This window comes from Cavia porcellus, unplaced genomic scaffold (genome assembly GCF_034190915.1).
Source record: "Cavia porcellus strain 051 isolate PalLab524CR breed Dunkin Hartley unplaced genomic scaffold, mCavPor4.1 scaffold_22, whole genome shotgun sequence".
Taxonomy (NCBI): Eukaryota; Metazoa; Chordata; class Mammalia; order Rodentia; family Caviidae; genus Cavia; species Cavia porcellus.
Genome location: NW_026947505.1, coordinates 16,638,430 through 16,660,719, shown reverse-complemented (window position 1 = coordinate 16,660,719; position 22,290 = coordinate 16,638,430). Strand labels below are relative to the sequence as shown.

The 22,290-nt window shown below is 43.7% G+C and overlaps 2 protein-coding genes across 20 annotated transcripts in view; one reads left to right on the top strand and one right to left on the bottom strand.

The window, feature by feature from the left end:
* Nucleotides 1–862: 862 nt before the first annotated feature.
* On the top strand, nucleotides 863–9,800 carry Smlr1 (small leucine rich protein 1). Its single transcript, XM_063233507.1, has 2 exons — nucleotides 863–1,094; nucleotides 9,180–9,800. Exons 1-2 carry the CDS (start codon nucleotides 956–958, stop codon nucleotides 9,302–9,304), a joined length of 264 nt encoding a protein of 87 aa, XP_063089577.1. The 5' UTR covers nucleotides 863–955; the 3' UTR covers nucleotides 9,305–9,800.
* Nucleotides 9,801–11,242: 1,442 nt separating this feature from the next.
* Epb41l2 (erythrocyte membrane protein band 4.1 like 2) overlaps nucleotides 11,243–22,290 on the bottom strand; it is a 181,447-nt gene continuing 170,399 nt past the window's right edge. For all 19 annotated transcript variants that reach the window (XM_023564522.2, XM_023564521.2, XM_063233490.1 and 16 more), the window contains one exon: nucleotides 11,243–12,467. The gene's annotated coding sequence lies outside the window, so the exon portion shown is untranslated. The remainder of the gene's footprint in view (nucleotides 12,468–22,290) is intronic.

The following is a 22,290-nucleotide window of genomic DNA, read 5'->3' as shown; positions in this document are numbered from 1 at the left end:
CGGCCTTGAGCGTGTCCTGTATCTCTGTCCAGTAAACGTTCCCGTGTCTCTTTCACCGACATGTTTTGAAAATCCTTCTACTGTGATGACAGTCAGCAAGCCCTCAAACTTACTGTAAAAGGATGGGTTAAGTTCCTTATTGCAACCTCAGGTGACTGAAGACCCAGCCACACCGCACAGTAGGACCAGGGAGGACCGAACAGCAAAACGAGATGCTACTTTATGTGGTTGCTTTCCTGGCTAATGTTGGAAAGACTCCGTGTGCCAAGAATTGCTGAGTGGTGAAGGAACGGGAACCTCATGCACTATGCTTCAGGGCATAAAAGTTCCTCAAGCTTTATTTCACCCTCTAGGAAAAGTTCTCGAGGCTCCCGAGCTGGGCCGGGGGCTGGGCCTTCCACCTGTACCTGTGCTGTCCCGCCAAACCCGCTCTGAAAGTGCGCGACTAAGATTAGAGCGATCTCGGCCTCAGACACATGTAATGGTTCATATAACACAAGCCACCAAAGGGCGAGACCCAGCAGACTCAGACTATACCCCTCTTAGAGATACCCGAACCCCTCGAATGTGCCCCACACCCCTTTCCCTTTTGAGGGTCTGCACTGTGTTTCTTTGAGTGTGTACTTTTAAATTCTGCCTAATACATCCCTTTGTGCCTCCCTCCCTGTAAAGGGGCTGCTCGAAGTGGGACACTTTACATCCTGGATAAAAGGAAGCAGAGAAACCTCGACCCCCCAGAGTCACCCCACCTCCGCCAGCCCAGCGCTGCTCCCTAGAAGAGCTGGAGAAAGGCCTCCACTCCGAGCCCTTTGTACCTCGCGGCCCAGTTACAGAGTAACCTGCCTGCAAACCTCCCAGAATCGCCGAAGAGAGCAAAGTCCGCGCGAAGCACCCAGAGGAGCCGGGCTGGGAAGGCCAACGCCCGGGGAGAGCTCCCGGCCAGCCAGCCGGGTTCATGCAGTCGCTGGCCGGCCCGGTGCTGCGCGCCTTCCTGCGGGAGTTCCCGGGCGGGCTCCTGTTCGTGGGCGTCTTCCTGCCCGGGGCTCTGCTGCTGCTGCTCCTCATCGCCTGCTTCCGGGCCCAGCTGCTGGAGGGTGAGTGCGCCCCACCCAGGCAGGGCTCCGGCGGCCCCCTGAGAACACCGGTTTCTCCCCCACCCCGCGCAGCCGGCTGCCCCGGGCCTGGGCACCCTTGAGGCAGCGGCCCGGCCTGCACTGCAGACTGAGTGCTAGGAGCAGGGCCGCCGCTGCTGGTGGGGGCGCCCACTTTGCCTCCTCGCCTCTCCTCTCTTGTCTTTGAGGCCAAAGACTTGGAAACATCAAAATATTATGCGCGGCCTGCCTTGTGGAGCGGTCAGGTGTGTGTGCATGTGCGTGCATGCGCGTGCGTGCGTGCGTGTGTCCCCGTGTGTGTCGCTGCACGTGTGTGCACCCATCACTATGTGCGTACCCAGCTTTCTCAGCCACTGAACTTGCAGGCAGGAAATGTCCCCGACATCACGCTATCACGGGGTTCTGATAAAGACGCCTTTAATATAGTTTATAGCATTTGGGTGAGAGAGGAGGAAGGGGGGCGGGGATGCTTTGGAAAGCTTTGGGCGTGGCTTGGAATAAATGACCATTTGGACCCCCATTAAGGCTATAGTATTAAAATTAATGACACGGGGCTGTGGTGAGGGAGACTGTTAGTTCTGTGTCCAGCAAATGTCAGATACCATAGGTGTTAATCCCTATTTTAGCGATATTGGTAAAAATCAGTCTATTTCTTAATTTGGATGGTGTCATATAAACCACCAAAAAAACCTCTCATCCTCCACAAAAACTTGTCAAGTTCAAGCAATGACCTTGCATATGTGCAGAATCTTCAAACTGACACCACCATATATAACCTAAAGTGGAACAGCAGAGCAAATAGGGACATTTATGTCTATGATGAGATTTAGATCAGAGAAAAATCCCAGAGGCCACAGAGTGTGTTATAGAGCCCCAAGTTTTGCATTTTAACCACTCTAACACCCGACAGCTTTTCATTTTGGGGGTACACCTCATTTTTACGAATGGCTGTCCATCGGGTGATTACACTATGCTTCATGTCCCTCTGCGGGATTCGTATGACAGTCCTCTTGTTAAGTCAGTTCAGCTTCCATTCCCCAAGCTCTGTTGACTGTGCGTTCTGCCACTCAGCCATTCATGATCATTTTACTTCAGAAAAGGGAGAGAGAAGCAGAATCAGTCTCCACGATCCCGGCTACCACGCTCCTTCAGTCTTCCAAGGTGGTGTCATACCCGCTGACGTGAGCCTCTCCTTGCTGAAGAACTGCATGGTTGTTGTAGTGACTGAGGTCAGTTACACACATCCCAGGTCCCTGACACCGAGCACCCAAGGAGAGTAAGGCATGCAGTGTCCACTTCGGGAATTTGCACATTTTGTGTGGTTCCCAGGTTCTATCTCTAGCTGCTTCTTTGGCAAGATTAAAAACTTTGGTATCTCAAAAAAGAAAAATAAAAAATATCAAGCATGAATAAGGTCAGGATAGTTTCATGGGTTTCAGTCTCACTGCCCCCCCCCCCCGCACCCCCTGCCACCGTTGTTACAGATCAGGTAATTAAGAGGACTTCTGGTGTTTGGGCAGACTGCCAAAGAAGAGGGGTCTGGGTTTTAAAGCTTTTTCCCTGGGAAAACATCTGTAATATGTAAAAAATTTAAGTGAGCCTACAGGACTTTATTTAGATCATTCTGTGGCATCAGCACATCAGGAGCTTTCAGAATGTCCCAGAGAAGTCCCATGGCAGCCAGGAGTGTGGCCCGGCAGCCTGAGGCCAGGGCCAGAGCTGTGCAGGTGAAGCGCTCACGCCGCGCCTGTCCCAGGGAAGTGTTCCGAGAGTGTGCACCCTGTGATAATGTGCACAGTGCTCCTTTCTGTCTTCAGCACGGTCCTGCCCAGGAAAGTTGTCCAGAGACCAAATGAGAGGCAAAAACTCTCTGGAGTTTCAGCTCCATGGAATGAGAACTGCTAGTGAAGGGCCTGAGAGAACAGAAGGCCCCAAAGAAACATTCTTCCTGCGTCCTTCCTTCTCCCTTCTTCACCCCAAGTTCTGACATGCTGAGGAGCTCGTCCTGTCTCACAATTGTGAATCCATTCCTTCCCCTAAAAGCCTCTACTCTTTTGCAGCTTAGGATCTAACCCTGAGGGACAGCAAGATGCCAGGCTCACACATCTAGGGCCAGCCTTTCTGAGCAGGGTCCTTTGACCCATTAAGAGCTTGCTCCAAAGCTGCTCCATTCTTCTGGATCACAGCAGTTTTCATTCATTCACCTGACAGTGTTTGTGAATATTTGTGAAACTGTCTATCTTAAGTTTGTTATCTCTCTGTATAACTGAATACTATTGACTGGGTAATTCATAAAGAAATTAAATTCTTGTCTTCCAATTCTGGAGTCTGGGAAGTCCACATTCAAAGGCTGCGTCTGGTGAGGGTCTTCAAGCTGATGGGAACTCTCAACAGGTCCCAAGGCAGAGCGTCCCCTGGTGAGAGGAGCACATCCGAGAGACACAGACAAGCTGGTTATTGTAACCAACCCCCGTCATCATGTTGTTGAGGAAGGCAGAGTTCTCATGAGCTGACCACCTCCTACAGGTCACACCTGGTCCCACTTAGTATCCTCAGTGGCCCCTGAACTTCAACCTGAACCCCAGCTCTGCCATACACAAGGTTTGTCCTGGACACCAGAACAGACTTTTACTATGGGCCTTCAGGCCTGAAAGAAAACAATCTCAGTTCTAGAAAACCATCAAAGGGCAGTGGAGAGGTGGCTCCTAGCGAGTACACAGCCCTGAGTTTCATCTTCAACACAAAAAGAAAGAAAGAAAAAGCACAAACAGCATCTGATAAAAGCATCATTAAATGTTAGAGACGTTACAAATCTGTTTCTGAACCTGGTCTCAGTCAATATCTGGTCAAAAAAACTGAAGAATGATCTGTTCTTTCTTTCCTGAATGTCAAACTGAGCCCTGCAGCCAGAGGCAGGATCAGCGATGCATGGAGCCACCTGGTCCACTGTCACCTGCCTTGCTGGCTGTCGGGGAAGTGGGCTGAGCTTCCAGGTTATACAGAGGGAGAGAGGACCGAAGGGGCCGGGAGGATGCGGTCTCCTACGGCGTAGCCAGAATCTCTGCATGAGCACTCAATGCAGCCGTGTTGTTTCAAAAGGATTGCTCTTTCTGTCACCATTTTCCTCAGGAAAAGCAATAATATTCTCTCTGAAGTTTGAGAGCCAGTGAAAATGGCATCATTTAGCCCAAAATAAAATATCACCAGTTTGTATCTCCATTTAGCAACACTCACTTAAAAACTGTAAACAGATGGGCAAATGTCATGTCATTTATCTTCCAGCCAGGCTGTGGCAAGTGTAATCATTCCTGTTTTGTCCCTGTAAAGAGAGGGACATTGACAGATGAACTGGTGTGCTCACAGAGCCCCGGAGCCCTGCATCTAAAACAGAAAACCAGCCTGCTTCTCTCCTACATCCTGGACCATCCAACAGGCGAGCCATTTTAAGACGTGATAGTCTTCAAGCCTTAGGAGGTAACGGTGCCTGTAAATTTAATTAGGAGGTGGAGAATATCAATTTTCTCACAAAGGAAGACAGAAAATTCTCTGACATCCTGTACCCCCCAAGCCATCAGCTCCCTTGAGAAGGGGCTCCTAGGGTGGAGGTTTGCCTCTTAAACTTCCCATGTCCAAACCCTTCACCACTGCCACCCCCATGCTACATCTCCTAGAGAAGTTCGATTACCTTACCATCCACACACTCCGTCCTGAGATTTCTAAAACCACTTCTAATCCATCCCCCAAACTACCATCAAAGAACAAATCATCCTCTAAAATAACCAAATAACCAATATTAGTATTTTTAAATTTGTGTCTATTGAATATCTTAAATTTTGTGTGGAGTTAGATCCAAAATAAGGTAATGGAAACCGAGCATGGTGGCACACGCCTGTAATCCCCGCACATGGGAGGCTCAAGCAGAACTGCCACAAACTAAAGGCTAGCCTGGATTACATAGCCAATTCAAGGCCAGTCTGAGGTACATAACAAGACCCTGTCTTAAAAAACAAAAACAGCAACAAAAATAAGGTCTTCGATCAGCTTCTGGCCATTGGTAATTTTCATTCTACAACAGACAACTGAGGTATTGCAGCTATATAGGGTGTCTAAGCATTTTCACAGTGGCCAGCCATCAAAATGGAAAAAAATAATTATTTGAAAAGATCAGATGACCTGAGATTTCACAGATAACTACTGTGAAGAACTGGGACTATGGAGTTAAGCTAAACAGAGTTTGAATTCCAGCTCTGTAACCATGGTCTCTCAACCTTTTAAAGCTTGAACTTTCTAGTCTGTGAAATAGAAATAGCTTCAGAGTCCAGCTAGAGGATTGGTGTGGGGGATTAAGTCAGGCCACCCACACCAGGCCCTGCTCTGAACAACTGTTAGTTATTATTATCCCTGGTGGCTCATAAATTCCAAGAAGGCAGTGTTTGTGTCATTATAATGATAGCTATGGTTAAAACTGCCTTAAAATAGTGAAGCAAATTACCTTATGCTACTCACCTCAAAAACAACAGAGGCAGGATTTGAGCCCTGGCTGGCTGACTCTGGACTCATCCCTCTCAGCCAACACACTACTCCTGGGTACTGAACACTGGATGTTGTATCTGCCCAATATGTGAATCTTTTTGACCCAAGCAAATAAACTTCTGACCAGGTTCAGAAAGAACTGTGTAGCTGGGCATGGTGGTGCACGCCTGTAATCCCAGCATCTCAGCACTCGGCAGGCTGAGGCAGGCAGACTTCTGTGAGTTCAAGTTGGGCCTGGGATATAAAGTGATAAAAGGCCAGCCTGAACATAGCAAGACCTTGCCTCAAAGACAAATAATAATAATAATAATAATAATAATAATAAAACAAAACCACCTAGTAAGGTATGAAATTTACAAAAGCTTTGAAGGAGTTGATGAATTTTTATATGAGAAGTAATTATTATTGACAGTGGCTCCTAATATGATGATCTACCCTCATCAGGGAGACAGTTCACACCCAAGGCCCAAGGGGGAAAATGAACCACACTGCTTGCAGACTTCCCCACAAGAGCAAACTCACATGTTTCGAGACCACCTCTCAGTCTAACCTTTCCCTGCAGACCCTTGATAGATGCACTGAAGTAATGTGCTGGCCCGATGGCAAGCTCTTGTATTTCTCTCCTTTCAGTCTTGTTTGGGTCTCCCGTTTTTAGCTGTGCAATCTCCGTGTGGGGCCTCATTCACAGCACCCAGTGTTTGTTAGCTGTCCATCATTTAGAATGAAAATGTTTCAGTGAGTTCATAGTCTAAGCTATGGATAATTCCAAGGAGAATCTCCAAAACAGCAATAAGCTGTGTGGAAAGCCATGGACCCTGTTGCAGAAGGTGTGACTCCAAAGTCACACTGCCTGGAATCAAATCCTGAATGCACTGGCTCTTTTGATGTTGGGAAAATGGCTTCATCTGCATCTCTCTCTATCTCAGGCTGCTCGTCTTAAAGTTAAAAATATAATAGTGGTGACTAGCTTACAATGTCATTGCAATAATTAGATAAGAAAAAAAAGAATGCTGTTCTCTTCAGTTAAAAAAAAAAGATAGTTCATGCAAAGGGCTCCTTGGCCACGTAGCAAGTGCTAGACAAGCACTCCAGCAAGTCTCGAGATGCGTGCAGCTGAGGGCTGTCCTCCTCGACCCATATGCGCCTTCTCCTGAGTAAGACAGGTTTTTCTGAGAGCCAGAAGAATCCAGGCCACGAAGAGTGTGTGTCTCCTGGGATGCACGGCATGTAAAGTATTTCGCAAGGGATAAACTGCATGGATTCCATAGGGGACCCAAAGGGAACATTTCATGTTTGAGTCTATCAATTTTTTTTTATATCATCCATGGGACTAGAAAGTCCTCATATCTGGCTTGATCTGACTAATTGTAATTCTGAAAATGAAAACTTCAAACGTAAACGCAAGGTCTGTTGGTTGTGTTTTAGTGGCAGCCAGGAAGGGAAATGTGTTTTTTGATGTACCAGGAACATCCCAAGAAATATGTGTGGATATGTAAGGGATCTTAAGGCTAATTTGGCTAGAGATACTAGTAATTTACTAGTAATTTGCCAGAGATACTAGTTGAAGCTACAGGTACAGCTAGGAGTTTACGGAAAGATGGTACATAACAAAAAGTGGAGGATGAACAGAGAAAGGGCATGTGTGAAATGCTACAGAGGCCAACAGAGAATTAAAAATGCCTCCAGATTTTGAAAAAAGGAGTAATTAAGATGACATCAGTGAGTTTTAATATCTTAGTAGAGTTGTTTTAACTGAAGCCATGTTCTAAGGGGTTAAAGAATGGGAAAATTGCAAAAAGTTGAAATGGTTGTCAGTAAAAGGTTGCCAAACACTGAGAGAAAAACACTAATTTGTTTTGTCAAAAAATTATCTAGTGCCCAAATACTCTTTGAGGGGGAACAGGGGTAGAACTTCTGTTTTACTCTTCTCTAGTTCCTGGCCTATAGACAAGTTTAAAAAAGGCTTACTGAACTTAAGGGTCTTAATGAAATCTGAACATGAGACACCCTCAGCATGTGACAGTGATTAAGAGTGGGCTTCTGACTACTCTAACCATGCTGATTCTTCAGCAGTGCCTGAACCCAGAGATCTTACAATCGGATCTGAAGACGGGGGCTTCTGTAACTCACCAGGGCCACAGGCATCACCAAATGTGGCCAGCTGCAACTCTGGCACCCAGCTGTCTCCAAATTACTAATTGGTATTTTCCCTTTCAGTAGACAAAGAACTCTCTCCTTCTCCTGATGGCCAACCCAAGTGCATGGGCTGCTCTTCCCTGTCCCAGCAAATGAAACGGAGGCGACCGTAGGAACTGATCAATGGCCTGCAGTTAAGCTGATACAGTAGACTGATAAACTAAAAACGGCAGCAGGAAAGGAAAAGAATACACTGAAAAGTGTCAGACACTTTACCCAATAAGACTTTTGTGAGACTCAGCTTTAAGGCAGCTCTGTAGGAAATGCCAAAAGCCTGCGACTTTCTTGGATATGCTCAATGGACTGGATGCATGATGCTTTGCTGTTCTTACAACTATGCTTACCTTGAAAGACATACTTTAAAAATGAAATTCATGGGCATCATCACTACCATAACCCCATGGAAGCCTACATTACCCTGATGTTAGAGGTGAGGAAACAGGAAGAGATCAAGTGAACAGCAAAAGATGAGAACCTTGGGAAGAACTCTGGGAATGACCCATTGTCCTTTGGCAGTTCAGCTGCACTCAGGTGACTTCACCAGTTCAAGGTGACTTCTGGGCCTGAGTCTGCATCTCCCCATTTCCCAAAGGACCTCATGACTCATCACCATGACAAAAAAACAAGCAGATTCTCCCAATATGAGGTATGATTCATTCATCCATGTACTTCTCCACATGGGACCTGGAAATGCTGACAAATTGGGGCTGGGAAAAGGAAATATAATGTTCGCATAATTCCTGAGGGGACTAATTTAAAAGTCTTTGCCTCTAAAACCAAAACGCCAGGGAGCTATCCCTAAACGTGGGATGAAGTCAACATTTCACTGGCAGTACCAGTTCAAATGATGTTCACTACTACCTAAATCTGGTTGCATTTCAGTTTTCTTGCATGACTCTAACAGCTATTAGGGATTCACTGTGTGAAATAAATTTGGTCACATGTAACAAACGCACCAATTTTAGTAGTCAGAGTCACGTAAAAGGCTGTGTGACAGATGACAAGAAGCAAACACGCATCACTAGTACCAACATGCCTTGCGTCCCGTTAGCCGCACCCTGAAGTTCATGCGTTGTGAGCAGTCTGTCTGTACTTTGAGTAGTGTAACTCACTGTCCCACTAAGGCACGTCTCCAGCTCAGTGCTCAGATACAACTCCAATGTCTGCTGGGACGTGCAGATGGAGATGAGTTATAACAACAGCGGTCATGCCATATGGAGTGGCATGATTCTTTCAGTTTGGGGAAGGATCTCTTTCTAGTTCTGGGTGGAATCAGCTTGTGTAAAAATGCTTTCTTTAGCAGAAGGTGTGAAAGGATGCCTCATATTTTCACCACAGGCAGCTGCCAGGCAAATCTGAGAATCAGTCACCAGGGTTTACTCCATCTTCCTCCAGAAACAGAAGCCCAAGTTCTGCCTCTGGTGGCTGCCAGCCCACCGTCTCACCACGGTGCTGAGAGATGACTTTAATCACATATGTTCTCAGCAGCAAGCATAACCAAGAAGTTTAAAGCAAGATCCAGGTAAGATGGGACTGAAGAATACCCAATGAAGTTATCATCAGATTCGTGAACCTTTTTTAATTAGGGGACCACCAAAATGTTAGTATTCCCACAGAGAGAACAGCAAACGTTGGTTGTCTACTGAACATGACCAAGCAGGCACATGGCCACACCTCTGCTTCCTGTGTGCACAGTCTGTCTCCGTCTATCATTGTCACAGCTTCTGCCCAAAGGAGCCACCTCCACCTCGCCACGTCTCCACCTTTCCTGCTCTCAGGTCCCACATCTGCCCCAAAGCGTCTTATTAGGGATCACAGATCTTTTCATGCCCCAAATGGCCTCAACCCAACAGTTCCGAATCTGATACCTAATGTTCTATTCTTGGAAATAATTCTCTGTTAGAGATATAATGTACCTCCAACTTGAAACTTTCAATAAAATTCTTCAATGGGTGTTAAGGTCTGTCACATTGCCATTATTTATTAGTCAACTGAAAAGTTCCCAACAAACACTTCACAACTAACCCAAAGCTGTCAAGCGTTCTGTTTCTGTTGCGGACAGTGTTAGGAATCTGACACCTGGCTTTTGTCAAAGATGGTCTGCCGACCTGCAGATGTTCATCAGACAAGGTCTCAGAGCTGCCATCACAATTTACACAGTGCCACGTTAGCTTAGCTTAAGAGTGACAGCACAAAAAAGGGAACATAATTCAAAAATGTTCATTAATAATTACCATCAAATAGACTAGGAACTTTAAAATATGTTGTTTTAAAACTTTCCAAGTTCATATCTCAAAATCTTGTTAATCCACTCCTGTTTATCACTTGGGGCTTTGAAAGCTATTTAGCAGGTGAGATGACATCCTGAGATGTAAAATGTTGATGTGCTATGTGGGAATAATCATCAGCACTGCTCTGAGTGCTTCTTTGGGTGCTACATCCCCAGAGACACTCTCCCTGCCGCCAGGATGCCAGGCTGTCCTTGCATTTCTGCTGTCTAAAAACTGAGCCCTGACTACACCTGGTACTTTCTACTCTATGGTGCTCCAGACAAACTTTCTATCATGAATGTTAGCTATTATCATCAGACACAGAGAACAACACAGTGCTCAGACCCCTGGGAAGGTCTCGGATTTAATTATGAATATTCTACCTACTAGCACTGTGATGAGAAATATATTCACAGAACTACAGTTGGTTCCACAGGATTTCCAAGGCTTGGCTTGCAGAGACAGGCTTCTCCAGAGAGTGGTTGTTTTTGTAACAATTATAGAGAAAGTGAGAAAGGCCTTTCACAAGTTGAGAGATAATTTAGTGGGAACAGATCTCAAAGACAACAGTTATGTGAATTATATTTAATACACTCATTTTGAATGGCAACAAGGAGAAATTCTAAGTAACATTTCAAAAAGGAATGTATCCCATTGGGTCATCTGCTGTATAATATTTAAAATAAAATGAAGCCCGTAATCTGATGTGCCTTGGCAAAGGCTTCACAGGGAAGCATCCCAACTGCACTTGGACACAGCCTTCAGCAGTTTGGTCCACCTGACCCGTGAAGGCATGGTGGACACATGAAACAGGATTCAGGACAGTCAAAACATGTCCTGAAAATAAAAGCAAAAAGTACACAAGGCAGGCAAGCAAAACATTCCTTTGAGAATGTGTGAGTCAGGTTTATTACTTAAGCAGGCAGAAAGAACCTGGTGTGCTGAACATTAGAGTTGCAAACTCTCAACACTGCTTTCACCATTTCAAATAAGTGATGCTGGCAGCACCGTCAAATTATAACACAGCTGAAAACAGAACTGCTACATTCCACAAACTACTAGGGCTTCTGATGAAAAAGATCACTCCAGTTCATTTTTTAAGATGGTTGTAAAAAAAAGAGAAGTGACAAGTTTAGAGAATAAACAAACTTTATTTTATAACAGTATTACAGAAAGCAAAATATCATTTAATACAACTTGAAGCTGCTATAAATCTAACCTGGCATCTTAACTATATATAGGGTCAAAAGCAAGGAGAAAATGTTCAATACAGTTAATACATCCCTATCAGGTCTCTGGTGTCAGCTTGAAATGGCTTAGCTCTCTTACATTCAGCCCAACACCACCGTAAACCCTGCTCCTCTCCCCAACACCTCCCATCTGTACGGTCATCAAGCCTTCTGACAGAGATACATCTGCTCAGTAACAAAAGGTCAGTTTTACATATAGACAAGGACATTTAATAAAAAGCAAGGGTGCTACTCATGTGTTCAGATAATGGAAAGATCTGGAACTTGGAAACATTAAGACAGAAAGCACTATGGTTTTAAGCTGCCTGGCTGTTTTAGTAGAAGGGAAGGGACCACTGTGTCCCCTCTCTTCTCCCGGGAATGCTACCAAAGCCTGTGTTTGAGAAGCACTGGCACTCCACTGCCACAGGCTCTTGGAACACAGTGCGTGGTCAGCGAATTTCACAGTTCTCCAGTCTGGAGAGTCTCTGACTTCCTACAGAATGTAAAAAGTCACAGGACTGGAAAGTCAAAAGGGTTCAATATTTTAAAAAACCCAGTGAAATTCTCAAACATTAGAAAATTTTCCAGATGTAAGAAATGTTTTTAATTGGTATTAATATTTTCTCAGACAGTACATGTACTGAAATCTGAAGACTCTAAATATTTACTGTAAGAATTCAATGGCAAGAAATCTGGAAGGAGGAAAACTGCCATCTAAATTAGTCACAGAGTTTCCTTTCCACACAACAGCACCTGTTCAAGTGAACAGCACCTCACCAGCCCACGCTGGCTTTGTTCACTGTCATATGAGCAAATAAGTCATAAAAAGCAGGTAGTTATACACAAAGGAAATAGAAAACAACAAAACCCCTTCATGGGGGGAGGGGTAGAAAGAACCAAGAATATTTAGAAGTGGTTATAAAACAAAAGTAACATATTAAAAATACATGGGAACAGTATAGACCAGAGCTGTTAAGGTAAGGTTTGTGTTGGCATTTTAATTCTTCAGGTTTCTGGTCGTTGTTACCAGTCGTAGCACAAATTTGCTGGAGTAGTGGTGTGGCATTAAGTCTTGAAATGGTCAAAATTCTTCATGAAGCTGAATGTGTTTTAAAAACGACTTTCTAGGAGAGAAGAGAGAGAGACATGGCTTAATTTAAATCTTTCAAAAACAGAAACTTGGAAAAAACAATAAGCAACATTTTCAATGAAGTAATCAACAGTTACCTGCTGAGGTCTAAGTACAGATGTTTTACCAGAAAACGTGTAAGAGGCTATTGCAAACCTGAAGGCCTTAAAGTTTCTGGAGAAGTGACTGGTCCATCACAACTGGCAGATGTGACCATATGCAGAAGGCTTAGCTAACATAAGACAGACTGCCTGCGATTTTACTTCTGCAGCTCCAGTTACCCACAGCCAACTGTGGTCCAAAAGTACACACAGAGAATTGCAGAAATAAACAATCCCCAATACCAAATGAGGGAGAACAGAGAGGGCTTAGGGCTTGAGCAAGCAATTAGGACCAGGGCTGTAAAAACTAGGCAGGCAGCACAGAAGGACCTGAAAGCAATGGCTAGAGTTATCTCGTCTGAGTTTAAGGAGAATGAGAATGAGCCCAAAGTCACATACTGGTAATTAGGAGACAGAACTGAAAAATAACAGTGGTGCACTATCACTGTAAGAATTTAAGAAGGCAACTGTCTTATGGTCTATTTCAGATTGGTTAAAAATTTTGACAATCAGAAATTTTGACAAAGTTCAGTGGATAGTAGTAATTAATGCCCTTTCCAAAACACACTGATCTCAAAGTCAATCAGAAGGTACATTCTTTTTGTTAGATAAATTTAAGTCTTGTTTTAATGAAAAAAACTTAAGTTACTCAGATGTAACACTTATTATAACACTTGATTATTCAGGAGAGACTAATTAATCAAATTACTGTTTCCCACTTTGTTGTCTGCCTTAGGCTATTTCATTACTCATTAGCATGTCTGCTGGACTCTAGTCAGGGGAAATCAATGGAGACAGAAAGGTCTCTTCACAGGCTGGTAATAATGAAATGCGGGATGGTGTAGATGGATACAGGAATCAGTCAAACTGCACTTGGGGGTTATATTATGCAGGTAGTCAGATATTAGCAGGCGCTAAGGACCAATGGGGTGGGTCCAAAATAGCATTCATTGTCAGTTAATTAAGGAACAGAAACATCAATCTATAACAGACTGATAAGCATCTGTCAGGTCTCAGACCCAAAGCGACCCCACAGAGCACAGGGACATTTTAATGGCACCATGTATGCCCTTCTACCTGGCCACCTGGCCGTCTTAACTCCAGAACATGGCACAGTGTGTTTCTGGCTGCCACAGCCTACAGTTCAATGATGTTGTACCCCAAAAAGGAGACCCCGAGATATTGTCCTAAAAAGTGGGGCAAAATGTCTTTTAAAAAGAAAAAGAGCACTTTATTTAAGCTGGCACTAGTGACACAGGGCAGTTGGAGTTTGCAAAGCTGTGTAACTGGATTAAAATTTTGACAGACTTTTATAAAAAACTGCAAAGTAAATAATGAGGGGAGGAGAGTAGGAATGAGGAAGACCATTGTTCCCCTTTGCTTGAGGTCAGAGACATTTCACAGTTGGTGGCTAGCCCGTTCCTTCCTTACAGGAATTTACAGTCCTTCTGCTAATTCCAGGAACATTTGTCTCACACAAAGGGAACAAAGGTTGACACATCAAAACAGGTTACTAGGGTGACGACGCATACAGAACAGTATGGTGGTGCTTCAGTTAATTTATAACAATGTGGCCGGTGCTCCAGTATGGCCAGTTGCAGAAAAGAGCTGTGTTTGCAAAGAGAGTTACTAGGGTGACAAGCATAGCACAGGACAACAAAGCTCTTTTTGCTAGTGTACAACAGGCATGGTCACTGTAGCAAGACTCCTTGGGGCCATGGTAAGCCCATCTGGGCCAGAACCTAATTGTTTCTTGAATAATGATGTCACAAATGGTGGGATAAGGCACAATGTACATAGCAGCAAGTGGCCAGCAGAAATATTCCAGCAAGTGAACTCTACTGGCCTAGGTCTTCATGTCCAAGCCTTATCCTATGATGTTTACATTGCACTTCTGGGCTCCAGGGTTCATGTTTTGGCCACAGTTGTGGCTACTGGTCCTGAAGCCCCACATCCAGAGTGGGCTCAATTCCCTGTCCAGCAGGACGTTGAGCCCTTAGAGCCCAATTTTTTCTTTTTTCCCTACAAGTCCAGTCCCTCACCTCAACCACTTCATGCTCTTATGGCTCCAGCAGATCCAGAGGAATTGGATTACCCAGGATCCTCTGCACCTATGAAGATTTTGCTTACACCCGAGGAGTCGACTGGAGTCACTGCCAGATCCAGATAAGTTTGTTGTTCCGCATTAGGGTCTGCATGACAAGCTAGTTGGGCCACAGAGGCTCCCAGAGGTGGATTCAATGGTAGATTAGCATGAGAATGAAGACTTAGCTCTGCCTTCTCAAGTCAGAAGAAAGAAGGAGACTTCTGCTTTAGAGCAGGCTGCAGACCACCAGTCACATGTACTTGTTCCACCTCCAATGAGTAAGAGTTCAACAGCATCAAAGTTTGTTTCACTCCTGAAACTGAAGGATACAGCCTGGCACTGGCAACTTGCTAAGAAGGTTTTTGGAGCTCCTCATCTATCAGAATATCCTCAGCATCAGAAACAAACCTTGAAGGATGATACTGCAGATCTGAATATGGATAAAGCTGATCACAATAGCCTACACCTGGGATATCTGCTGAAGCCAGATCAACCTACACAGCCCTGTGAACACAAGGAATCACCACAATACCAGATGGAGGCCCAGACTAAAAACCTAGAGACTCCCCAAATCCAATCCTCTCTACCTGAAGGAGAAGACCCTTATCAAGACTCATAGCCTGCTGAAGAGGTTGTACCTTCTTTAATCCAGTAGGAGGTCCTACACCAAGAGAAGCTTTTTAGTGAGGGTTTACATTGGCTGTCAGAGAATCAGGAGATCAATGTTCCATCTCTAAGGAGCTGTGCAACTCATCTCTCACATTTGACAAATTCCATCCTGAGACCTGGGGAGATACCCAAGGAACCATCTCCAATACTGCAGTCAGCCTCTGATAAGACACAAGGACCAACAGTGAATGAGATGCCAGTTCCAATGCCTGGTCAGTATCCAACTAACGTGCATCCCACATTGCCAACTGTCACAATCCCACCACTAGACATGTGGCTTAGCACAAGTGATGAACTCACTACAGAGCCTGCACATTCTGTGGGCCTGCAAGAGGTTACAGCTTCTCCTCTGAAGCATCCTGAGGTGACACTTGCACATCCAAGGAAGGTGGAGGCTCAACAACCCAACCTGACTTCTGTCAACATTCAGGCTTGGAATGTAGAACATACCAGAACTTCTCCACAGACTTTAGAGGTTCTCCGTTTAGCAACTTTGCCAGAAAACCCATCTCAGCCTCCAGCACCATTTCTGGAGGCTTTAGGTCAACGTAGAGAATCATCTCACAGAATAACACCTACACCACTGGCTCAAGGTCCAGCTCAGACTCGAATATTGCCCACTGTCATGGTACAAAAACTGGATAGAGGCCATACCCTATATCCTGAACTTACTATAGAGGCTGAACATCCAACAGCCCTGCAGAAGGTTGCAGCTCCTCCTCATAAGAACTCTGAGGTGGCCCTTGCACATCCAGACCAGATGCACACACAGCATCCAAACCTCACTCCCGTCACATTTGAATTTCTAGATGTGGAACATTCAGTGCCTCCACCACCTGTTGTAGAAACTCAATTTCCTTCAAGAAGGCCTGAGAGCCCCTTTCAGCCTCCAGAGCCATTTATGAAGGTTGGAGATCAATACACGGTACCAGCTCAAATAACAAATCCAACAGCACCAGGACAGGATACAGCTCAGAGTCCAACATTGCCCAGTGCAATGGTACAACCAATGGATATGGCTTTTATCATGAGTGCAAAAACCATTACAAAGGCTGAACATTCTGTGGTTCTGCAGGAGGTTACAGCTTCTCCTTTGAAGCATCCTGAGGTGACACTCGCACATCCAAGGAAGGTGGAGGCTCTGCAACCCAACCTGACTCGTGTCAACGTTCAGGGATTCAGGATTGGAGGATGAGTTCCTATCAGGATCACGCACCGCTTTTCATCCTAGTGTGCGGATTCGTTCTCTTTCTTCCACCGTGAACAAGACCTGCAAAATCTGCTGACAATCATCCCAAGTGGGACGGTGGGTGTAAAAGATTGATTCCAAAAGAGAAATAATACCTTGAGGGTCTTTAGAGAAAGGAGGGTTCTGTTGCTTCCAGTTGTAGAGGTCAGAAGTAGCAAATGGGACATAAGTAAATATTGGGGCAGAAGGGTCTTCAGAGTTAGTAATTTCACATAAGGGAAGAAGGGTAAGGGTTGGGGTGGAGGAGTCAGGGGACTCTGAATGCTGATAACTTCTGGTTCGGATGGGACTAGGAGGGTGAAAAGGGAGCTCTGGTTCAGGGGGGGGTAGGCACTGGTGTTGAGGGTCGGTAAGGCGGCAGAAGTTCTTCTTCCTTGGTGGGGAGAATTTGGAGTGGCTCGGACTCAGGTTTCAGTTTTGCTTTCAGAGGCACCAGGAGAGGGGGAGTTTCCAACTGATGATCAGATGCCTTCAGAAACTTTTTTAAGCCAAGGAGGAGGATCACAAATGAGATCAATCCAAACCTGAATGTACACAATCTGGTCCAGATGGGTCAGAGATCCAAAGATATATTGTCAGATGGCCTGAGCTGTGGATAAATCAAAACTACCCACCGAGGGCCAGTTAGAAACCCCAGTTGGCCACTAGAGCTCTCAGAAAATACAGAGTCTCCCAGAATATATTGGTTCTCCATATCTTCAGGCTTGATCTTTGAAATCTCTGAAATGATTAAGAACCATGGTCAGGGGAGACAAAGGCTCTGATGATGATGCCCTGCCCATAATTATCTCAAATAACCAGTTAATGACAATAACACAACACAAGGCACCACAGAAAGTAAAAAAAAACATAAAACATGCACACAAAGGCTTCTTGATTCTTGAAATCTCTGAAATGATTAAGAACCATGGTCAGGGAATACAAAGGCTCTGATGATGATGCCCTGCCCATAGTTATCGCAAACAACTGGTTAATGACAATAACACAACACAAGGTGTCACAGAAAGTAAGAAAAACATAAAACATACACATGAAGGCTTCTTGATCCACAGTCGTATGGTGACCTTTAGGAAAACAAATATCTGAATTCAAGAAGCCACAAGGAATCTGCAATGAGCCCCTAAGTTAATAACAAATTCAACAAGTTCAAATGGAAAAAAAAAAAACAAAAAACGTGTTAGTAACAGATTCAAACAGGCAGACAGTTCCAAAGTACAAAAACATTGAATATGGAGACAAATGGGTGAGAAGCCCCAAAGCACAAACGCCCCCTCCCCCACCAAAAAAACAGAGACTGGCCTAAGCCACTCACGGGCCATAACTCTACATGGGCCAAAACCCCAAATTACAAACTGGCGAGAGCCCCTGGAATCCGGCACTGAAGGAGCACTAGCTTGTCTGCAGTCACTGTGTGCATCCAAATTACAAATGGGCAGGAAAAAAATAATTTGGGGAGGGGTCCCCCAGTATCCCCGTACGGGCCACCAAATCTTATAACCCAAAATGATCCCCCAGCCCCAACTTCAAGTTTCAAAAATAGGGCAAAACTTGTTTTTTTTTAAAAAGTAGCGCTGGTTTATTTTATCCTGGGCCCAGCGACACAGTGCAGTTGGAGTTTGCAAAAGTTGTGTTTCTCTCTAAAACTTGCAGCCTTTTTGTACATATCACAGTTTACAAAGTAAGGAGTTATGAAAGTGGATCAGGAAATCTGCTAAGGAAATGAGGAAAACCTTTGTTTTCCTTAGCAGGGGACAGAGTAGTCTAGCAGTAATTAACAATCCTTTATCAGCTTATTTTAGCACCACATCTGTTATTTGTAGAGGGCAACAATGGTTAACATATCAGTTAGGTTAGGTTCCCAGGGATTTACAATTCTCTACAGAGGGGAGCATTGATTAACATATCAATTAGGTCACCCAGAAGGGGAAAAATGCATACAGAACAGTAGGTGGCTTTACAGGTACTTTGGCATAATACAAACATAAGGAAGCTCTTTTTGCTAGTGTACAGCAAATGATATCAAAAAGGAAATGTCCTTTACAGACCTGCCTGCCGTGGGCTGGGACCTGGTGTAAATTAAAGATGTATCTTTTATGAGTTCCTTGTTACATGATTAAAGTCCCTGGGGAGACACTGACCATCTAAAAAGTACAGGAAGACATTTTGCAAGTCCAAAATATCTTTTAACTACAATGATCATGATCATAACCCCAGTTCTCGGACCCCAAGAGTAAGTCTTCTGTGCATAAAAATGTACCCAAAGGTGCACTGGAAGCACCTCCCTGCCCTCACCCTTAAAGGTAGAACTCAGTACCAAACACTTCTGCACAGTCATCTTGTGTCTCTACCAGTTTTTCACCAAGGGTACAAGAGCTGAAGACTGGAAGTGAGGGTTGTTCAACTCCTTGCTCCTCAGGAGCTGATTTCCCAGTGAGCAGTTATGTGAGAGCCTCACGCTACCCGCTCTGCCTCTTGCATACTGCCGTCTGCTCTGGGAAGGGGCACGTATCACTTGTTGCACAAGGCTACAACTCTGCTTAAATTAGAAAACGAGCTCCTTGACCTTCTGAAAGAATATTCTGGATACAAATACGGTTAAATAAAGTATATTAAAGATTTTAAGATATATCATGGAGATGGAACAAATGCCCAAGTGTGACTGTAATCATTGTATGTCATGAACATGAACTAAGGAAAAAAATAAGCAAAACTAATGAAACTGGGGAAAGGGGGTCTAGTGATGAAAGGAGGCAGGTGGGTAGAGAGGGGGAGGGGAATAAAAAGAATCAACATGTGTTAAGGACATGTATCTATCTTCTTTACTGCAAACATGTACTAACAACATAAAAAAAATAAAATGTAAGCAGCAGAAAAAATCTGAAAAATCCAAAAGCCTGCTACAAGAACACAGTAATAGGCTAGTTGCAGTGACCATTTTCTGTAGATTCTGTGTCACAACTCTATGAATGTTTTCATCAAAAATACAAATTTTACTTTGCATTGAATCATAAAATTGTAAAGGAAAGCTAAAATTATAGACTTGTTTCCAAGACACTACAGGAAACTAGGAGTATGTTGGAATGGAAGATCCTTAAAATTTACTGAGTTAGATAAAGAGAAAAAGATACAGTTACATAAATTCAAATGCCGGGCCAGAGATTTAGCTCAGTGGTGTAAGCACTTGCCTGGCAAGTGCAAGGTTTTGAGTTTGATCCTTGGTTCCAAATAAATAAATAAATAGATAGATAGATAGATAAATGTCACTATTCACAACGATCACTTACCACCATACCATACTAACTGTTTTCTGGGAGTCTGAGTTTACAAATGTTAAGCTTGATGTGCTCTAGGATTCCAAACAGCTTGCAGAGGCAAAGAACATGACACTGAATTCAGCTCCTCAAGTCAGAACTTCGGGCCCTCTCTGCTCTGCAGGCTGGGGAGCATGCGGTCTCACAGCCACATCACCCTGTGTCTGTCCCGATGCTTCTTCTACTTAACCACAGAAATGTGCTTCACATATTAAATACAGTTTTCCAATAAGGGACGAGAAAGATAAAAGATGGAATCATTAATGCTACTGGTACACAGCACTGAACATTTAGAATTTTAAATTTCTCTGTTCTTTGGTAAGTATCTGTAAGAAACTTAGTATGTTACTTTTTTTTTTTTTTAAACAGACTAGATTGTAGGTCTAAATGACTGATCACATATCCCAACTAAACTGAAAACTAGGCACTGTATCTTCATAGAAGAGCTGGAAAAGTTTCAAGAACTATTTCTTTTCTTTTGTTCTCTTTTCTTTCAGCTTGAATGCTGCATCAGACTTGTAGGTTTGTGAACAAATACTGACAGGCGTTAATCATAAGCATTAGTTCAATCTGCTTTCCACTTGTACAGCTTTCTACAATCTGCCTCAAATTTGCATAAAGTCACAACTCTTTAGTGTACAGATTCTACTTCATATTTTAGGATTGTGTGAACAAAATACCCTGGACTAAACAGCATCAATAAACATTCTAATTGCTAGTCATATCCCCCAGCCTGTGTCCCCTTCTTTTGGCCAGTGTGAGAATGAATGGGTCAGTGTGGCCAGACCTCCTCTAATCACAGGTCTAGTTTTACACTTAATCCCTCAAGTGCTCAAACTGGTCGCAGCTAGGTGACTCTACTCAGGGTATCTACGGTACGGTGCGGTGCGTGGGAGAGTGCAGCTGCAGTGTGGAAGCACTGGGATCCCATCTGAAGAGCACAACCTCGGTTTCCAGAAACCAGAACCTCACATATGGGTCTCAATCTGGAGAGTGCTCTATCCAGAAATCGATTCAGTAGACTGATTTTAAAAAGCATTCACAAGCCACAAGAAATGCTGCCTTTAAGTAGCAAAGCACTCATTGAGAGAGAGGATTCAATAAAAATGCAAGAATATGGATTTTATACAAAATAATGCAAGAAGGTATTCCAAATAATGTCTTAAGAAAACAGCATTTCTTAAGTGAATGAAGATTAAATTAATACAGAGCAGTAATACAACTAGAGATTTTGGAAACATGTAAAATATTTATATAAGACACATTGCAACTATTTCCTAAATAAAAATGTACTCAGATGTAAAGTTTGATTTTATATAATATTATTTGATGGGTTTGACTGTTATTTTTAATGCTGAGGTTTCGGCTTAGTCTTCTTTTGTTTTCATCTTACACGTCTGATTTTAAACTTTAAACAGAATTTCAGTTGTTTATATTGTAAGAATCCTAGAGCCCAAATGCAAGTACGCTAAGTTTCTATTTGGTTAACCTAGGAAATAGTCAACTGTTCAAAAGTTTACATTATTGTTATCACCCAAAATGTGGTCTCTAGAGTCTGAAGGGGACCACGAAGGATGTACTATCTTCACAACCACACTGAAACACCGTGTGTCCTCTCAAGGTGTTAACACTCGCACCAACACCGTGTGTCTTCTCAAAGTGTTAATGCTCACACCGATGGTGCAACAGCAATGGCAAGTAACCCTGGTGGCATCTCGGCACCAGGAGGAGCAGCTGCACCACACTGCACTGGCAGTCACTGTGCTTGTCACCAGCACACACTTGCAATGACACAGAAAATTGTTTTCACTTAACCACATCCCTGATAAACAAAATACAAATCCTCTTATATGCCGTTAAGTCCATGTCTTTTTTTAATATTCTGTGTGGTGAACTGGAAATCTACAAATAACATTCATCCTGCATACACAGGAAAAATAATGCCTACAGGAAGAGTACTAAGAGCTATGGAAAGGCTGCTACCCAACTTGGATGTACAGCAGACATTCTTGAAAATGGAGTGAACTGTCACTTCAAGAAAAACAACAGTTATCCATTGCCAATGATAAATTTCAGGCATAAATGGAGACTCTGGAAAAACAGTATTTTGTCCACCATGAGCTGGCTGGTTTCCCAGTATTTAGGAACACTTCTGAGAACAGTGACAGGTATTGCTTGTTTTCCTGTCTCAGTCATTTTGCCTTTTCCAGGATTCCATACACACTGGAGCATAAAGTACAAAAAGGCTGTTCAGACAGGTTTTTTCAACTTAGTGATTATTTTTAACTTAATTTTTAAAAAATTATCACTTTAGACTTGTAAATTTCAATATTTACAGGGGGCAAGGGAAGTCAAAAGAATTAAGTAAAATGTGTTACATACAGATCCAGCTCCCCACATAA